This window comes from Triplophysa dalaica, chromosome 11, assembly GCF_015846415.1.
Source record: "Triplophysa dalaica isolate WHDGS20190420 chromosome 11, ASM1584641v1, whole genome shotgun sequence".
Classification (NCBI taxonomy): Eukaryota; Metazoa; Chordata; class Actinopteri; order Cypriniformes; family Nemacheilidae; genus Triplophysa; species Triplophysa dalaica.
The window spans coordinates 16611085-16627228 of NC_079552.1; the positions used below are offsets into that span (position 1 = coordinate 16611085).

General features: G+C 39.0%; 1 protein-coding gene across 1 annotated transcript in view; it reads left to right on the plus strand.

The window, feature by feature from the left end:
- gbf1 (golgi brefeldin A resistant guanine nucleotide exchange factor 1) overlaps positions 1 to 16144 on the plus strand; it is a 71419-nt gene that overhangs the window by 43846 nt on the left and 11429 nt on the right. The window contains 22 exon segments of the mRNA XM_056760187.1: positions 874 to 982; positions 1346 to 1406; positions 2954 to 3008; positions 5444 to 5588; positions 5683 to 5894; positions 6823 to 6991; positions 7075 to 7286; positions 7367 to 7465; positions 7541 to 7735; positions 7927 to 8116; positions 8868 to 9008; positions 9131 to 9219; positions 9302 to 9504; positions 10036 to 10159; positions 10840 to 10965; positions 13006 to 13088; positions 13328 to 13564; positions 14810 to 14903; positions 14996 to 15172; positions 15347 to 15411; positions 15795 to 15912; positions 15997 to 16068. Coding sequence (XP_056616165.1) covers positions 874 to 982; positions 1346 to 1406; positions 2954 to 3008; positions 5444 to 5588; positions 5683 to 5894; positions 6823 to 6991; positions 7075 to 7286; positions 7367 to 7465; positions 7541 to 7735; positions 7927 to 8116; positions 8868 to 9008; positions 9131 to 9219; positions 9302 to 9504; positions 10036 to 10159; positions 10840 to 10965; positions 13006 to 13088; positions 13328 to 13564; positions 14810 to 14903; positions 14996 to 15172; positions 15347 to 15411; positions 15795 to 15912; positions 15997 to 16068 — 2976 coding nt within the window.

Sequence of the window (16144 nt, forward strand, 5' to 3'; positions counted from 1 at the left end):
TCTTATTTTATGTTTTCCACAATTTCAAAACAAATCCCCCTATTCCAGCAAAAAATAGAAAGAAGTAAATAAGTGAATAGATACACCCATAATTGAACTATATATACATGCATATATATATGCATATATATATATATATACATACATACATATTAATATATATAGACACAAACATACATACATACAAAAACATACTGTATACATCTAAATATACACATTCGTAAACATAATAAACTATTCAGTAACCATGCTTACCCAGTTATACAAAAACTGTTGTGCACTACAAAACAAATAATGGAAAAAATTCACGTGTCCGGGAATAAAATTCAGAAATCAGTGATGCACCATGCAAGTTTAATACATAAAGCCCCTGAAGTTCAAAGAAAAGTAATATTTTAAATAAATGAGATTGAGTAAGTCCAGGTCAAAGGTTGAAATTGATGTATATGGTACTACCCTCTGGCAAGTGTTTTTAAAATCACAAATGAATGTATTTAAAATATAATAAATCACACACAGAAAAATTTATCACATTTATAGGGGGCCATTCTCGCTATTACCAAACCATTAACTATGACTTTTCCCCAATTTACTCTTTATTTGTGGCTTATTTAAAAGTTAGTAAGGTAGTTATTAGATTTAGGCATTGGGTAGGATTAGGGATGTGGAGTATAGTCATGTAGAATATGTGCTTTATAAGTACTAATAAACAGCCAATAATAGGCATACTAAGAACAACTAGTTAATAGTGAAAATTCCCTCTTAAACTGAAGTGTTACCAAAAATGATATATAAAGAAAATAAATTGTATGTTATTCACACTTGCTACCAGATAAGTGGCGTCAGTACAAGTAACTTTCCATACATTTCCAGGTTTTGAGGACTTTGCTGCTCACTCCAGTAGGAGCCCATCTGACTAATGAATCGGTTTGTGAAATCATGCAGTCCTGTTTCCGTATCTGCTTTGAAATGAGATTAAGCGGTAAGTAATATTATGTGAAAACCGAGTAAAGAATGCATATTTTACTTCCTGTACCCTTACTTGGTCATAGGTTTGGTACCTAGAGATTCTGCATGTTGACAAATGATGAATGCACTGTATTCAAGGCATTTGAGAAATGTGTGCATTTTCAGGAATGCTTAAGAGTGTAAAACTCTTCAATACGTGAAGAAGCCTTCATCAGTTTATAGTCCTGAGCTTCTAGGACGACAATAAAGCCCCTTTCTAATCCTGACCAAACAGAGACCAGACCCTGAGCCCCAGAGCTGCTCTTGTGGCCTGCTTTAACATTTTCTTCTTTCTCTCCATTGTTTTTCTTTGTTTTTGCTCGTTTTCTCATCGCAGAGCTGCTGAGAAAATCAGCCGAACACACGCTGGTGGACATGGTGCAGCTGCTGTTCTCCAGGTAACCAGAGAGAGGGATGGACGAGGGGACGGAGGAATGGGGGGATTAGAGACAGAGTCGTGTTCTTGTCGTTCACATAATCAAACCCGACCTGAGACCAAACACAACAGGAACCGGGTCTGTCTCCGTAACAGGCTCCGATTTCACTCTCAGTCCTCTATTCCATTACCTCCGGTGGTTTTTAACTTGCCACACACACAGGGACAGGTGAAAGCTACAATGCAAGGCATGGCTAATTACAAGGGCTTTCCAGATCAGGCCTGAATGTTTGGAGCCGGGCATAATGTCCAACGGCTATTTGTGCACATGAGATTAATTTTTCTTGATATGTAGCGTTAATCATCGAATATCTAGATCTGTATATTCTTTTGGTTTATATATAACTCAGGCTATAATAGAGCGAAAGTGAGCAGAAAACTTTCGTCTTGATGTGCAGGTCATAGTGTACTGCTGCTCTAATGCAATAACATGATTATAGGGTGGCATTTATCAGAGGTGCGTATGCACTCGCATTAAACTTCCAGTCACATCGTGCACAGACGAGGAGATGAGACCGCCGAGCACATCTCACTCTACCATTTGCATATAGATTAGACGACGTATAACGCACACACATATGTGGAACAAATACATGAGGATAATGTAGTTGCATAATTTTTGCATGCAGAATAAGCATCCGAGCAACAGTAAAGTGTTTCTAAAGCACATAAACATCCCCTGTTTGTTTTTGTAATTTCGCACGAAGCAAACGTCCCGCTTGGGTTGATCATTTTTAATTACAGCTGATGGCATCTTTTAATCTGCGACGCACACACACACGTACAAACTCTCACACAACCTGAGTTTGCTGCTCCCATTGTGCACGTTCTTATTGCTCAGACCCTCTTGTCCACGTCGCCTTGCAATGAGGGTGTGAAAGGCCTTAATAATGAGTGTGTGTATTTCTGTGTGTGCCTAAGGGTAATAAGCTGTGGACGTGCTCTCTCTCTCTGTGTGTGTGTGTGTGTGTGGTCGAGAGAGCCGGAGTAATGAACAGCGGATCTTATTGAGTACTCAGAAAGAGGCTTAAGCAGCCTGCTGAAAGCATTAGGGATGTTAATCTGCTGGACTCACAGATCATCCCATAATCAAGCCGGCAAGACAACACTCCATTAACGCAGAGCGGAGTTAACATCAGGAGCCGGCTTTCTCCCAGCCCGCCCGAGCCGCCGCTAACATCTCACTCGAGGAAAAGCCGCAGCGTCCACATATAAACGCACACAAGGGCACAATGCGCTCGAGGACGAGAGCGTCACCCATCTAATTCGGCTAATGAACAGGCAGGGCGGGTCAAAAGTCACGGCCTGGGCAACAAAGATGGAGGCTTTAGAGGCGTATTGCCTTGCTCGTTTTTAGTTGCTATTGAGCAAATTTTTTGACATGCCTAGTTGCACTGCTCAAACAAATCTTTGTTTTGTGTCGCCAGTCGTGCGAAAATGACACGTTATAATATATGCTGTAAAAACGTTTGCATGCAAAGAAAGTTGACGGTTTTTGTTTTTCTACAGATTGCCACAATTCAAAGAAGAGTCCAAGAGTTATCTGGGCACTAACATGAAGAAGGTAAATATGAAATCACCCCAGATCTCCAGTCTTCCACAACCGTTTCCCCACCTGCATTCCTTCTTTTTTATTTAGTATGTGCTTTGTTATGTAGAGGTCCCCTTTACCATAACTGAGGTCGCTTGCTGTTGCATAATTATAATACGTGTGTGTGTGTTTTTGTGTGTCATACATCAAGCCAGATGGAAATAGTATCTAGAGTTAGCAGTGATTTTCAGCCACAGTAATAATAACTGGATAAGTACGGGTTCTGTATTGGGACCCATGCTCCTTTTCATGGCAATTATTCTCAGGGATTAAGGATCCTCTCCTGTCTTCTCGTCGCTGATTGTTGTCGTGGAGTTCATCCTTTGCCCGTTTTGCCTGTTCTAACTCGCAGATCCCAGGCTGTATTCTGGACACACAGGATTTTATTTATGCAGATCAGCCTAGAAACATCAATCAGACGGGCTTAGAGAGGGTATCGAGCATTTACATGCATTAAAGTAGACGTTTTTATTGTGTTGCAGCTAGTGCATTTAAATATGCCGGGACCGCATGGCTTTATGTTTGAACGCATGTTGGGAGAGCCGGGAAGGACCGCTTTGCAACACCGTTGGAACAAAACATGATCTTGTGTTTTCAAAAGAATGATTCAGATTAGGAAGTCGAGCTCACTTAAATTGAATCGGTGACGTTGATTGCAACAGACAATCATATGAACTCGTCACTCAACAAAGTATGCGTCTATACAATAGTAATGCACTTATAATGGAAGTCTTGCGGGCAAGTTTTGTCAGAAGTTTTAAAAGCAGAAATGTAAAGCTGATTTGTAGCCCCTTCTGTTTGAAATTGCAGGTAACTTTATATATTTAAATTTGCCTGCGTTAAAGTAAATAAAATATATATTTTTGAGGTTTTTATCCTAAAATGTTATGGATTGCAGCTTTACGAGGTATTAACAATGAATCGCTTGTATATGTTACTTATGGAAGAACATAAATGTTTGCTGTTTTATTTCAAGTGAGTGGAAAGTCAATTTAGTCAAATGACATTTTAAAGAAAATGTCCTACATGGACCGTGATGGATGAACGATGTTATATATTTTGAATCCAGCTTTATTCTTTATGCAAAGGAGTCGAACCGCCTTTCAGTATGAGGTTAAACCACATGAGCACTTTTTAATACGAGTACAGTTTTGTTAAATATACTTTTTTCTTGTCATTTGAATGTCACTTTTTCTATTTTAGTGGGTATTCATTCGAATGGGCACTTTTTTCATTTCTCAAAGACCAGAAATCCTATTTGAATGCCAATTTGCATGCTCTTTGTGCGCTTATTTCTGGTCTGTTCATTCCATCCGTTCCCTGTTTCTGGATCTTCTACCAAGTCCATGTATTTGTGCGTAATATATGCTGAGGTGCACCCCCCATTCCCTGTTATGCTGTAGAATGTGTATGGATGGACGTATCAATGAGTTATTGATGGTGAGGGTGTGTGGTGATGTTTCCCCATGGGAACTGCATGGATGTAGTGGTGGTATGAGTGAAACTTGTTCCCGTGTGTACCCCATGCATGGTGGTCTTGTATGTGTTGCCCACACATCATGCGTCTCCGTCCGAGTTTGTGACACGATCACTAATCCCGGGGCCTGCCCCTTCTCTCCCGAGGCTTACAATATCTTATGGAAAAACAAACGAGTACAGGTAAGAAAGAAGAGATCGTAGACTTCCTGTAACCTTTTCCAACCCCAGTGTTTTTAACCTGTCAGTGCTTTGACATTATTGCCAGGTACTTTGCTTAATCTGCAAAGTCATATTCATTTTAGACATAAATAACAGTGTTTGACTTGTTCTGTATGTCCAGAATAAAGGTTAGTGTTTACGATATTTATGTCTGTGTATTGTGCAAATTAATTGTGTATTTATAAGCACATACACATACATGTGTATACATTTAAAAAATATATTAAAATCAATAAATGTTTTTATATAATTTAAATTATATATAAATTTACACGCAGATATTTCCTAATGATGTATGTGTAAGTGTTAATAAACACTAAATGAATATGCACAATCAAATAATATGTAAACACAAACTTTTTTACTGGATGCGATTAATCACGATTAATCGTTTTACAGCACTTGTAAAATCTGATTTTGAACCGAAAGAATTACATTTCTCAAGAATGTCATTCCTGCCTGAAACGGTAAGAATCATGTACATCAGATGCCTGGAGATAAGGTTGATCTATACATCTTTTGTCTTGTACAGTGTCCTCAGCATACATACAGACCCAAGAGTCTTTAAACAAATGTTTATGCAACTGTTCTTGTGTTGGCATCTGAGGTGTTGTGAGATTTTCTTCACGTCTCTGCCTCCTGCATTGTTCCTTGTGCAGTGAACTGCAGCGTTGGGTTTGATTTAACAAGATTCTGCGTTTGTTTTGAAGTTAAAGATGAGAGCCGGGGGTTTGAGCGAGTCATCCAAGTGGAAGAAACAGAAGCGATCACCCCGACCTCCTCGTCACATGGTGCGCAGCCCCTCGGGCCAGATGGATCCAGCCCAGTCCAGTACACTCACCAACAACATCTCCGGTATTTTGACATAGAGTAGAGCACTTGACATAAATCGGTCACAAGTTGTCTATGTTTCCAAAGCATCGCATACCATCTTAATGTGCTTATCTAGGTGGAGTCCCATTCATAGAACAGCAAACTGGAGGATCCTCTTCTCTTCCTGGTTCAGATAGTGCTTCCTCTATCTCTAGCCCAACCACTGATAGCGGTCTGGACGCTGGATCAAAAACCACCTCTAAGGAGGATCTTACAGACCTGGAACTGAGCAGCTCAACAGCCAGCACACCCGTGACACCCTCAGAACTGGGCCGACTGGAAGCACAGGTGACCCAGAGTTTTTTTATTTAGACATGAACAGTGGTTTTATGATATTTAAGAAATAAAGATTTTTGGGGGCAAATTTTTTTGGACTTTGTCCAACTCTCAGCAAATATATATATATATATATACTGTTTCTTAAAATGAGCTGACTGTAGTGACCTGCTTACTAGTCATTTTAGTTTCATTGAGTTTGTTAATATTTATGAGTAGGGCTGTTCAACGATTAATCGCAACCAGTATAAAAGTTGGTCTTTACATAATATATGTCTGTGTAGTGTGCATATTTTTTTTATGAACGCATACATGTACATGTATATAGGAATTATACATTTAAATTGTAGACTTTATAAAAATGTATTCTTTACATTTTTTTATTTTTATTAATTATTTTCGATTAAATATATATGATTGAAAAATGAAAATGCATGCTACACAGACATATTATGTAAACACAAACTTTTATTCTGAATGTGATTAATTGCAATTAATTGTTGAAAATTACTAATTTTGAATTTACTTTTATTTAGATATTTGTTTGTTTTCATTTTAATTTTTAGAATTTTTGATCTATTCTCATGTCAATTTATTTAAACCTTAATAGCAATATTACATTTTATTACATTTATTTGTTTTTATATTTCCAGTTTGTTTAAGAAATGTTTAACTAATAAAAAATAAGCTTTCAGGTCACCAGTGATTAAATTCAATTTAGGTCCGTATTTGCTTTTAATTAACAGAAGTTAAGACAATTTCTTGGATGCTTGTAATCCCTGTATTTTAGAAACCGTAATTCTTGTGCCAAAGCCATTCTTGTGTGCATGTAATGCTGTCTAAAACTGTTACCTACCTGTAAAACTCTTAACAAATAGCCCAAGACTCTGTGTACCTCATGACTGACTGTGATGATGATGATGATTGGTTGTGTCATCAGTCTGACGGCAGGGGAGTGGAACGTGCCCAGTCAGCATCAGTAGAGTCCATCCCTGAGGTCCTGGAAGACAGAGACCTGCTGGCAGATCAGTCAGATTCGGCATCCGTTCATGATATGGATTATGTAAACCCCAGAGGAGTGCGCTTCATGCCGTCTACCCAAAGAGAGGGTAGGAGAACTGCTGCAAATCGACAAGAAATGTTGATCTTCATTATCACAGTTTTTGTAATTGTTCCATTTGTAACCCCGTAGGTGCCGCTCTAATCCCCTATGGACTCCCATGTCTGAGAGAGCTCTTCCGGTTCCTCATATCTCTTACTAACCCGCACGACCGACATAACTCGGATGTGATGATGCACATGGGTCTGCAGCTGTTGAACGTGGCGTTAGAAGCTGCTCACATCGCCCCTTACCAGTCACTCCTCTGTCTGGTCAAAGATGAGCTGTGTAGGCACCTTACACAGGTGAACGCTTATGGTTCTGTTGTTTTTTGGATCTAGTCTTGCATTGCTGTTTTAAACATTCTTGGTGTCTTTCTTTACAGTTATTAAGCATGGACAGAATAAATCTCTACGCCGCCTCCATACGTGTTTGCTTTCTTCTCTTTGAAAGCATGCGGGAACATCTGAAGTTTCAGCTTGAGGTATGCGATTGAATCGCTCATGTGCTGAGACGCAAGCATCTTGAATACAATAATCATTCTTTGTGTCTCCCATAGATGTACCTGAAGAGGCTGATGGATATTATTACCTCAGAAAACCCTAAAATGCCCTATGAATTGAAGGAGATGGCCCTGGAGGCTGTCGTACAGCTCTGGAGAATCCCCAGCTTTGTCACCGAGCTGTATATAAATTATGACAGTGATTTCTACTGCTCCAACCTGTTTGAAGACCTTACCAAACTTCTCTCTAAGGTGAGCCACTCCACCCTCTCAGGTTCTGTTAATAGAGATGAAATAAATCTAAAATGCAATTGATTTGATCAACTTAACACATCGTACCCGGCAACATTAAAGCATTTGTTTGATGTGCACTGTAGTTGCAGTTCATATCATTGTTTGGCTTAAGCCACAAAATGACTAAATTCTTTGTCTCCTGTTTACAGAATGCCTTCCCAGTGTCTGGGCAGCTCTATACAACCCATCTCCTGTCACTCGAAGCCCTGTTGACTGTGATTGACAGCACAGAAGCTCACTGTCAGGCCAAAGTGCTCAACAGCGCTGCACAGCAGGACCAATCGGAGGCCACTACAGAGGCAGACGGTTTGGTCAACAGACTCACAGATTCAACCACAGGTGCACAGACTCTCAGGAATAACATTAAAGGAATAGTTCACCCAAATATGACCATTATCTCTCATCATTTACTCTTAATGACATTTCAGATATACAGTATGACGTCATTTGTTCAGTTAAAAACAAATGAATATTAAAATGGTGTCAACCTTTTTGATGGGTCTCAAAAGTATGATGCTCCAAAAAGCACATCCGTCATTAAAGTAACCCTATTGACTTTCGAATACCTTCTGAAACTAATTAAGTTTGTGAGTGTAAACAAGATTTTTAACTTATTAATCAATGACTTGAAATCTTGTTGGTTTTAATCTTTAGGAATTTGTCTAGTCGTCTTAAAGGCATCTAGTCGAGAGGCGTGTGAGAACTAAAGTTTGCAAAGTATTTGAATTTAGCAATTGATACAAACACGAAAAAATACAAACGTGTTGTCTGGCTTCAGAAGACATTTATTAACCTACGTTTGCATTAATGTCTTGTGCATTAATTTAGGGATGGATGGTTGTGGTTTATGTTGCTTCACCATGTTGTGACCCATATAAAATAACATGAAAGCATTTTAATATACTGTACAATGATTTGTTTGTGTTCAACTGAAGAAAGGAAGTCATATAAATCTAGGTTGATTATAAGGGGGTGAGTTATTTGAGAATTTTTTTTATATTTAGTTGAACTATTCTTTAAAAGATTTTCTGTGATGTCCATAGATTCTCATAGTCTCATAGTTATAATCTCTTTATTTGGCTGCTTACAGAGGCTGGCAAGTCTCGTCCAACTTCTAATGGTCAGAATGATGTGGTGTCGGAAGGGAAGTCTATCTGTCCTCCAACCAGTGGTCATCTGATGGCAGAGAAGATGAGATTAGGTAGACAAGATCAGGAAGAAACCGATTCAGGTACTTCATTGCCGTTTTGCCTGTGAAATCCAACAGACAAATAACACAACAAATAACATTTACTGTGATTCGGTATTCTTTAAGGAATTACAATAAACTCATGCTTCATTGTTTTAATCCAGCAGAGAAGAAAGTCCCTAAAAAGCCTCAGCGTTTCTCCAACTGTCTGCCGGTTTCTCAGGAACTTTTAGAGATCAAGAACAAGAAGAAGGTGCTTTGCCATTATGATATATCAATATAACGTATTAAATACATATTATAAATAATAATTGTGGTGTTTTTGTACTTTAAAGCTTCTCATCACGGGTACAGAGCAGTTCAACCTGTCGCCAAAGAAAGGCATTCAGTTCCTGCAGGAGAAAGGTTTGCTCAGCAGCCCGATGGACAATAATGAAGTGGCCCAGTGGCTGAGAGAGAATCCCCGCCTTGACAAGAAGATGATCGGAGAGTTCATAAGCGACCGCCGAAACACAGACCTGCTGGACAGCTTTGTCAAGTAAACCTTCTCTTTATTGCATCTTTCTGAGTGTGAGGGTTAGGTCAGTAGCTCACTTACCATCTGGAAAGATCTCAATAATGGTAGGGCATGTCGCTCTCAGATGTTGTGAAATCTTGAGCATCTGTCACACTCACCCGTTAGAAATAGAAGAAGATTTCCAACACATTGAGCCATGGCAGTCGTAGGTGACACGAGCTCCAAACTGGTTCACAAAATTTCCAAAGCCAAAGCACTCACATCCATCATTCTTTCATTGGTAACCTTTTAGCACGCCACTGTGCCTCTAAATAAAAGGGGTGAAGCAAAGATTTTTTTTGAGTAGTTGGTTAATGTTCACTCATCATGTAACGCTAACATCTAAAAAACACCTAGATTAGATCTATTAACACCATAATAAGTTGTTAGTGGGCGGCTCGTCTCCCTCTGCCCGACTTTGACTGTTGGCATGACGTAAAAGTCGTTTGGGTTTCGAATTTCTTCTCGATGGCTTAATACATTTTTCTCAAACTCCCTCTTTCCATTCCACAGTACGTTCACCTTCCAAGGCCTGCGTATAGATGAAGCTCTCCGCTTGTATCTGGAGGCATTCCGTCTTCCTGGCGAAGCGCCTGTCATTCATCGCCTCTTGGAAACCTTCACCGACAACTGGCAAGTAAGTCAACTGGCGGCCACGTAAACACTGCAACGTGCTCTCGTAGCGTTAGGGACGCATGGGATGGTGGGACTGCGGCGCACATATATACCCTTTAAATAGTTTGTAGGCTGGCTGCCGTCCTCCAGTTCTTCCATTGCCGCACGCCAAGTCAATCCCGGTCAGCAGCTGGCCCCATCATCAGGTAATTAGGGACAAGAGAACAGCGTTTCGCCGGACATCAAGGACAGGGTCATTAGTCACGCAGGTAATCAGGGTAGAGGAAAATGCTTGGGTGGGAAGTGAGACATATCCGTCCGCTGCGGAAAGCGGCTCAGGCAATCAGGGGATATTTAGGACACGCTTGCCACGTGCACACTAAAGGCGGACTGACCTGGAAAGTATGCATAGTAATTTCTTTTCTTAGTCTGCGCTCTCAATCGCAACCGATGAGCTCATGTGATTTTGCCACATGGGCACGGGGGTTGCGCCCTGCCGTGATGTATCGAAACTAGAATGGATTCAGTTTCTGACATTTACACTGGGAAGACATCCCAGAGGAATTACAGTGCCCTTTCATATTTTTCTCGGGGTAAACCCCGTTCAAAGCGAGAATGTAAAGATAAACGTGTATATTAGGTGACGTGATGATGATATTCCTGCCGTCTCGGTTGAACGTGTTCTCTCTCTCTTGTGTGCAGAAAGTGAACGGTAATCCCTTCAAGATCAACGACGCCGGCTTCGCTCTGTCTTACGCCGTCATCATGCTGAACACCGACCAGCACAACCATAACGTACGAAAGCAGAACATCCCCATGACGGTGGAGGTGAGTCCAGGTCACATGTAAAGGGTCTCACATGCGATCCATAAGAGATCAGTTTCACCTCTGTGACTTAACAGTGTGAGATAAGTTACATGTTTTAGGTGTAAGCGTGTTATGAAGCCAGATGTCGGCACACATGCAGGTTGTCGTCACACAGCCATGCAGGTCTCGCTTTCGTGTGTCTCAAACAACTGGCCTTAATTGAGTCAAGCTTAAAACATAGAAGAAAAACAAAAACGTCACCCTGGGAAGTCTCATATGAACAAATGACTATTGCTGACTGGCACATTAAAAATTAATAATACTCATAATAAAATCAGTTGCATTTGCAATCAATTTTTTTATGATGCGCGAGTCACGAACTTCTTGAAATGACCTTTTTGGCAACCCCTCATTGGATAACCTCAGTGTCAGAATAATTGAATCATTGCTGACTGCGAACGGCATATTTTTGTAATAGTATTAGTAATTGTAATCTTTTGCTGGTGTGTAAAAAAGTCTGGGTCATATTTCAACCTCAAAAGAAGGAAATAAGATATTTTGTCATTGTCAGACAGAAACAACCTAACCATGTCCAGAACGGCTAGGAAAGTAAGAAACATTGTATTTCTTGAATAATCACACATTTAATAAAACTACTAATATTTAATCATATGATAATTAATATAATCAATATTGATTTTGTTGTTTTCATATATGGTCAAGCACTCACATGTGGCATTTTATTGTTACCAAAATCAAGCTAATGGAGTTATTTCACATTTTGTCTATCATTATCATTGTCTATCATGCTTCAATTGTTTTAAACTGACATTTTGAGAAGTTACGAGGTTTAGTCACCAGCTCTTCTCGTTGGTGAATATTGGCCAATAATGATATATGGAAAAATGACATTTATAAAAATAAAGCTGATTCTTAAGACCATACATTTTTTTAACATGCTGGTCATTTATTTTCATGACTGATAAAAATTTCCCACCAGAGTAAAAATGGGTAATGGAAAAACAATCTTATTTGTATTACTTTTAAGTGAATGAAGAAATATATATATATTTTTAATTTAATCTATTAATACATGGTAATTGTTATAATGCCTTTGTTTTAATCCTATTAAAAACATTAACAAAGATGAATATTAACTTTTAAACTATATCACTCATTCTTAGTGCACTTGAAATGAAAAACACTAAAACATTTTGCACATTGCTAGCAAAATAATAATTTAGTTAAATAGTGAATTGTATAAATAATTTGAAATGTATTGTATGTGTAAATAATAAAGAAAAAGTATACTATAGGTAAGTATACAAAAATGTAAATAATATATTTTTTTTTTGTCTTGACTTTGGGTTGAAATGTGATCTGGGCATGTTTTGGTGAGGTTTACCCTTAGATATATAAACAGGAGCCACAGGCGGCATCTTCTTACAAATAACTTCCAGTTGGCACGCCACGGGCGCCCTAACTTTTCCATGCGCTTGCATCAGCCCCTTTTAAACACATCATCATGCAAACCTTCCGGCTGAAGATGTGCTGTTGTAAATGAATACAGAGAGCAGTGGAAACGGCAATCAGCAGGTATTCAGCCGGAGCACAGAGGGGTGAAAGGCGAGCAGCAGGAGCAGACCGGCCCTTTGGCAGCCGCCCGCTCCAGCTGTCCCGTCTCAGGGTCCGATAGCGCGCTTGTGCGTGTCTGCTCTGGGACCCTCCCCGTGTTTACTCCTGTTTATTTCTCCTTCTGTTCATCTGGGTCTCGAGGGGGGCTCGGGTTTCCTTTGCTTTACCTGCCATTAAGAAAGTATGCAGTAAAACAGTGGCCTAACGCCATCACTCAGCAGCAGACGTCTGTGTGTTTATTTGAGCTGAGCTTGGCCTTAGACCAGCCTGATTAACACTAACACCTATTAAGTGACACCGGCGGTAATAAACCGAGACCAATTATTGGATTTGAAAGGCGATAGTTTGAGGATGTTGCAGTAATTGGATGGAATGAAGGCATTTTAATCAGTTTCCTTGTGCTGTTTGTTTTTTTCGTCTGTACAGCAATTCAAGAAGAATCTGAAAGGTGTGAACGGAGGGATTGACTTTGATCAAGACATGCTGGAAGACATCTACAACGCTATCAAGTTAGTTCATGCTTTGAGGGAAAAGCTGAACCAATATGATAATTATGTCAACGTTTAGGTTCAGGATGTTTCATTCTTTAAAATCAAGACATGATAGATGTTTTTATTGGTAACTCTAGCTATGATAAAATTAGACATGAACGCTCCACAATAATGATGCTCGCTAACAGTATTAATGTTAGTATTCATTTTTTTTAATTTAATTTGGGATAAGCTAACAAATGTGTGTCGTCCTGCAGGAATGAGGAGATCGTGATGCCGGATGAGCAGTCAGGGCTGGTGAAGGAGAACTACGTGTGGAGCGTTTTGCTGCATAGAGGAGCTACGCCGGAAGGGCTGTTCCTTCACGTGCCTGACAGCAGTTACGATCGCGACCTCTTCAGCATGACCTGGGGACCCACTATTGCCGCCCTCTCCTACGTTTTTGATAAGAGTCTGGATGATGCCATTATTCAGAAAGCCATTGCTGGGTTCAGGTAAGATATAGAGATCAGAATATTATGATGATGCATTATATCAATGCTGTCATTCCGAAACCTTGGATGTCCAAATTCAGATTTTAAATTGATTCACTTTTTTTATTGATTAAACATTGTGATGTCAAAGTTGACAAACACTGTTCAATACTTTTTATTGGTTAGATATTTGTGAAACCTTGTGAAAAACATGGTGACTAATAATAATGATTTATGGCAACAACAAAAAATCACAAAATAGAGAGATACAATGTTTCAGAAGGACAGAAGAGATATCATATGTCTGAAACTGAGAGTTTTTTTGTATATATGGTACAATAACTAAAAGCTAATAACCAAAATATACTACATTTGTAAGAGAATATCATTATTTCGATTAGTTTTGCGCAAGTTACTTTGAAAGTTTTTTATTACTAGTTACTAATTACATATTCAATAGTTTAATTGCTTACTGTTCAAATGACTCTCTCCAAAAGTATTTAATTACTTATAACTATATCCGGCATCAACCTTGATTAGAATTGATTTAAGAATAGACATGAAGCGGCTCTTTTTATTCATTCAAATAAATAATATAAAACTACATTTAGTATTATTAACTGACCAAGTTTTACAAATGTGAGAATTGTACATTAAAGCATGGACTTTTAAGTAAAGGTCTTTGCACATACAGTCCGAAATTTTCGTATACTTTTTTTCGTATTTGGCTCTCTTTTGTACAGTCTCTCTGAAATGTTAAAAAAGGCCACTCAAAATGCTTGACGGATGCGAAAAATACAGTCGTGTTTATTTTTTACCTCGAAGATATTTCAGACGCAAATTTCGGACTCAATATGCAATTGGCTTAAGACTAGGAATTTTTATGTCAATTACACTATTGCACACACATATATTACACACAGTATTTAGTTTAATTACACCAGTTAACTGTAATTAAATTACAGGAAAAATAAGAGTAATCCCTTACTTTATTATTTCAAGGGAAAAGTAATTGAAGGGAAAAGTAATTGAATTACAGTTACTAACTCACTAAGTAGTTACTCCCAACACTGCAGTTTAAAACACAATTGTTGACTCTTTAAAAACAATTTCTTAAAGCAAAAATATGAATTATTAATTTTTAATATATTTATTATGTAGTTTTATATTTAAAATCATTCAAATTCTCATTGCCCCAGAATTTCTTCATTAATTGATACCCAAACATGTTATATAAAAAACATCTCTTCCTCTGCTGTTTTACAGGAAATGTGCCATGATCTCTGCACACTACGGTTTCAGCGACGTTTTCGACAACTTAATCATTTCTCTCTGCAAGTTTACTACTCTCAGCTCTGAGGTAAATCCTGAGCTAGCGCATACAGATGTGTTCAGCACACTACAGTCATTTAGTGAAGCCTTAACTCATTGAGTCTTTGTGTTTGCGTTCAGTCTGCAGAGAACCTGCCCACCGTGTTTGGCAGTAACAGGAAGGCTCAAATCGCTGCCAAGACTGTGTTCAGCCTGGCCCATCGTCACGGTGACATCTTACGAGAGGGATGGAAGAACATCATGGATTCTATGTTGCAGCTTTTCAGGGCTGAGCTCTTACCAAAGTCCATGGTTGAGGTGAGTCGGAACACCTGTAATTCTTGCGTGCATAGAGGAAAGTAAATGCGTTTTTGGTAGAAGACACTTTCTTGCTAATGGGTTTATATGATCAAGCTTTCCTGTTTAGATCATGCTATATTGCCACCTACTGTCAAATGAAGATTTTGCATTGGTGTTTTGTCTCATTTAAAGGTTGAGGACTTCGTGGACCCAAATGAGAAGATTTCTTTACAGCGTGAAGAGACGCCATCAAACAGGTGACTTGACAGGGTTACGAAAACAAGCTGTTGAGCTGTTTTTGTTGGAGAAAGTATTGTGCTGTTACAATATGTTATGACATTGAACAGCACCTCAGTTGTAATTATCTGTTATATTTTGTGAAGTTTGTAAATTTTATTGACGGTATAGTGATGTCATACCTTCTATTGATACATTCCAGTTTTGTAGCTTTTTGAATACATATCCTATTACGTGAATGTTCTTAAGCATAAGCAATGTGGAGTATAAAAGTAAATACACCTACTGTAGCAGCTGATCTACCTGTACAGGAAGTATAAAGCAGCTCAAATAATTTGAGAATGCTCATTTGAAATGCACACAATTCACTTGCAACGTCTCTTTTTGTATCGGTTTCCCTTAGGGGTGAATCGGCTGTATTGAGTTTTGTGAGCTGGTTAACATTGAGCGAGCAGTCCGGACCAAGAGGACCATCCACTGAGAACCAGGAGGCCAAACAAGCCGCACTGCTCTGCATAAAGGTACGTCTCACACATTTGATTTATGGCTCATTCTAAAACAATATGAACAAAAGGCCGTTTTCACATTTCTTTTTCCACCTCCAGCAATGTGACCCGGAGAAGCTGATCACAGAAAGCAAGTTCCTGCAGCTGGAATCTTTACAGGAACTCATGAAGGTAAGCTCTGTTTTTGACAAAGAGCGGGTGTATACCGTAAACTAACCATTGTATTTTTGGGGTCTTTTAAGATTTA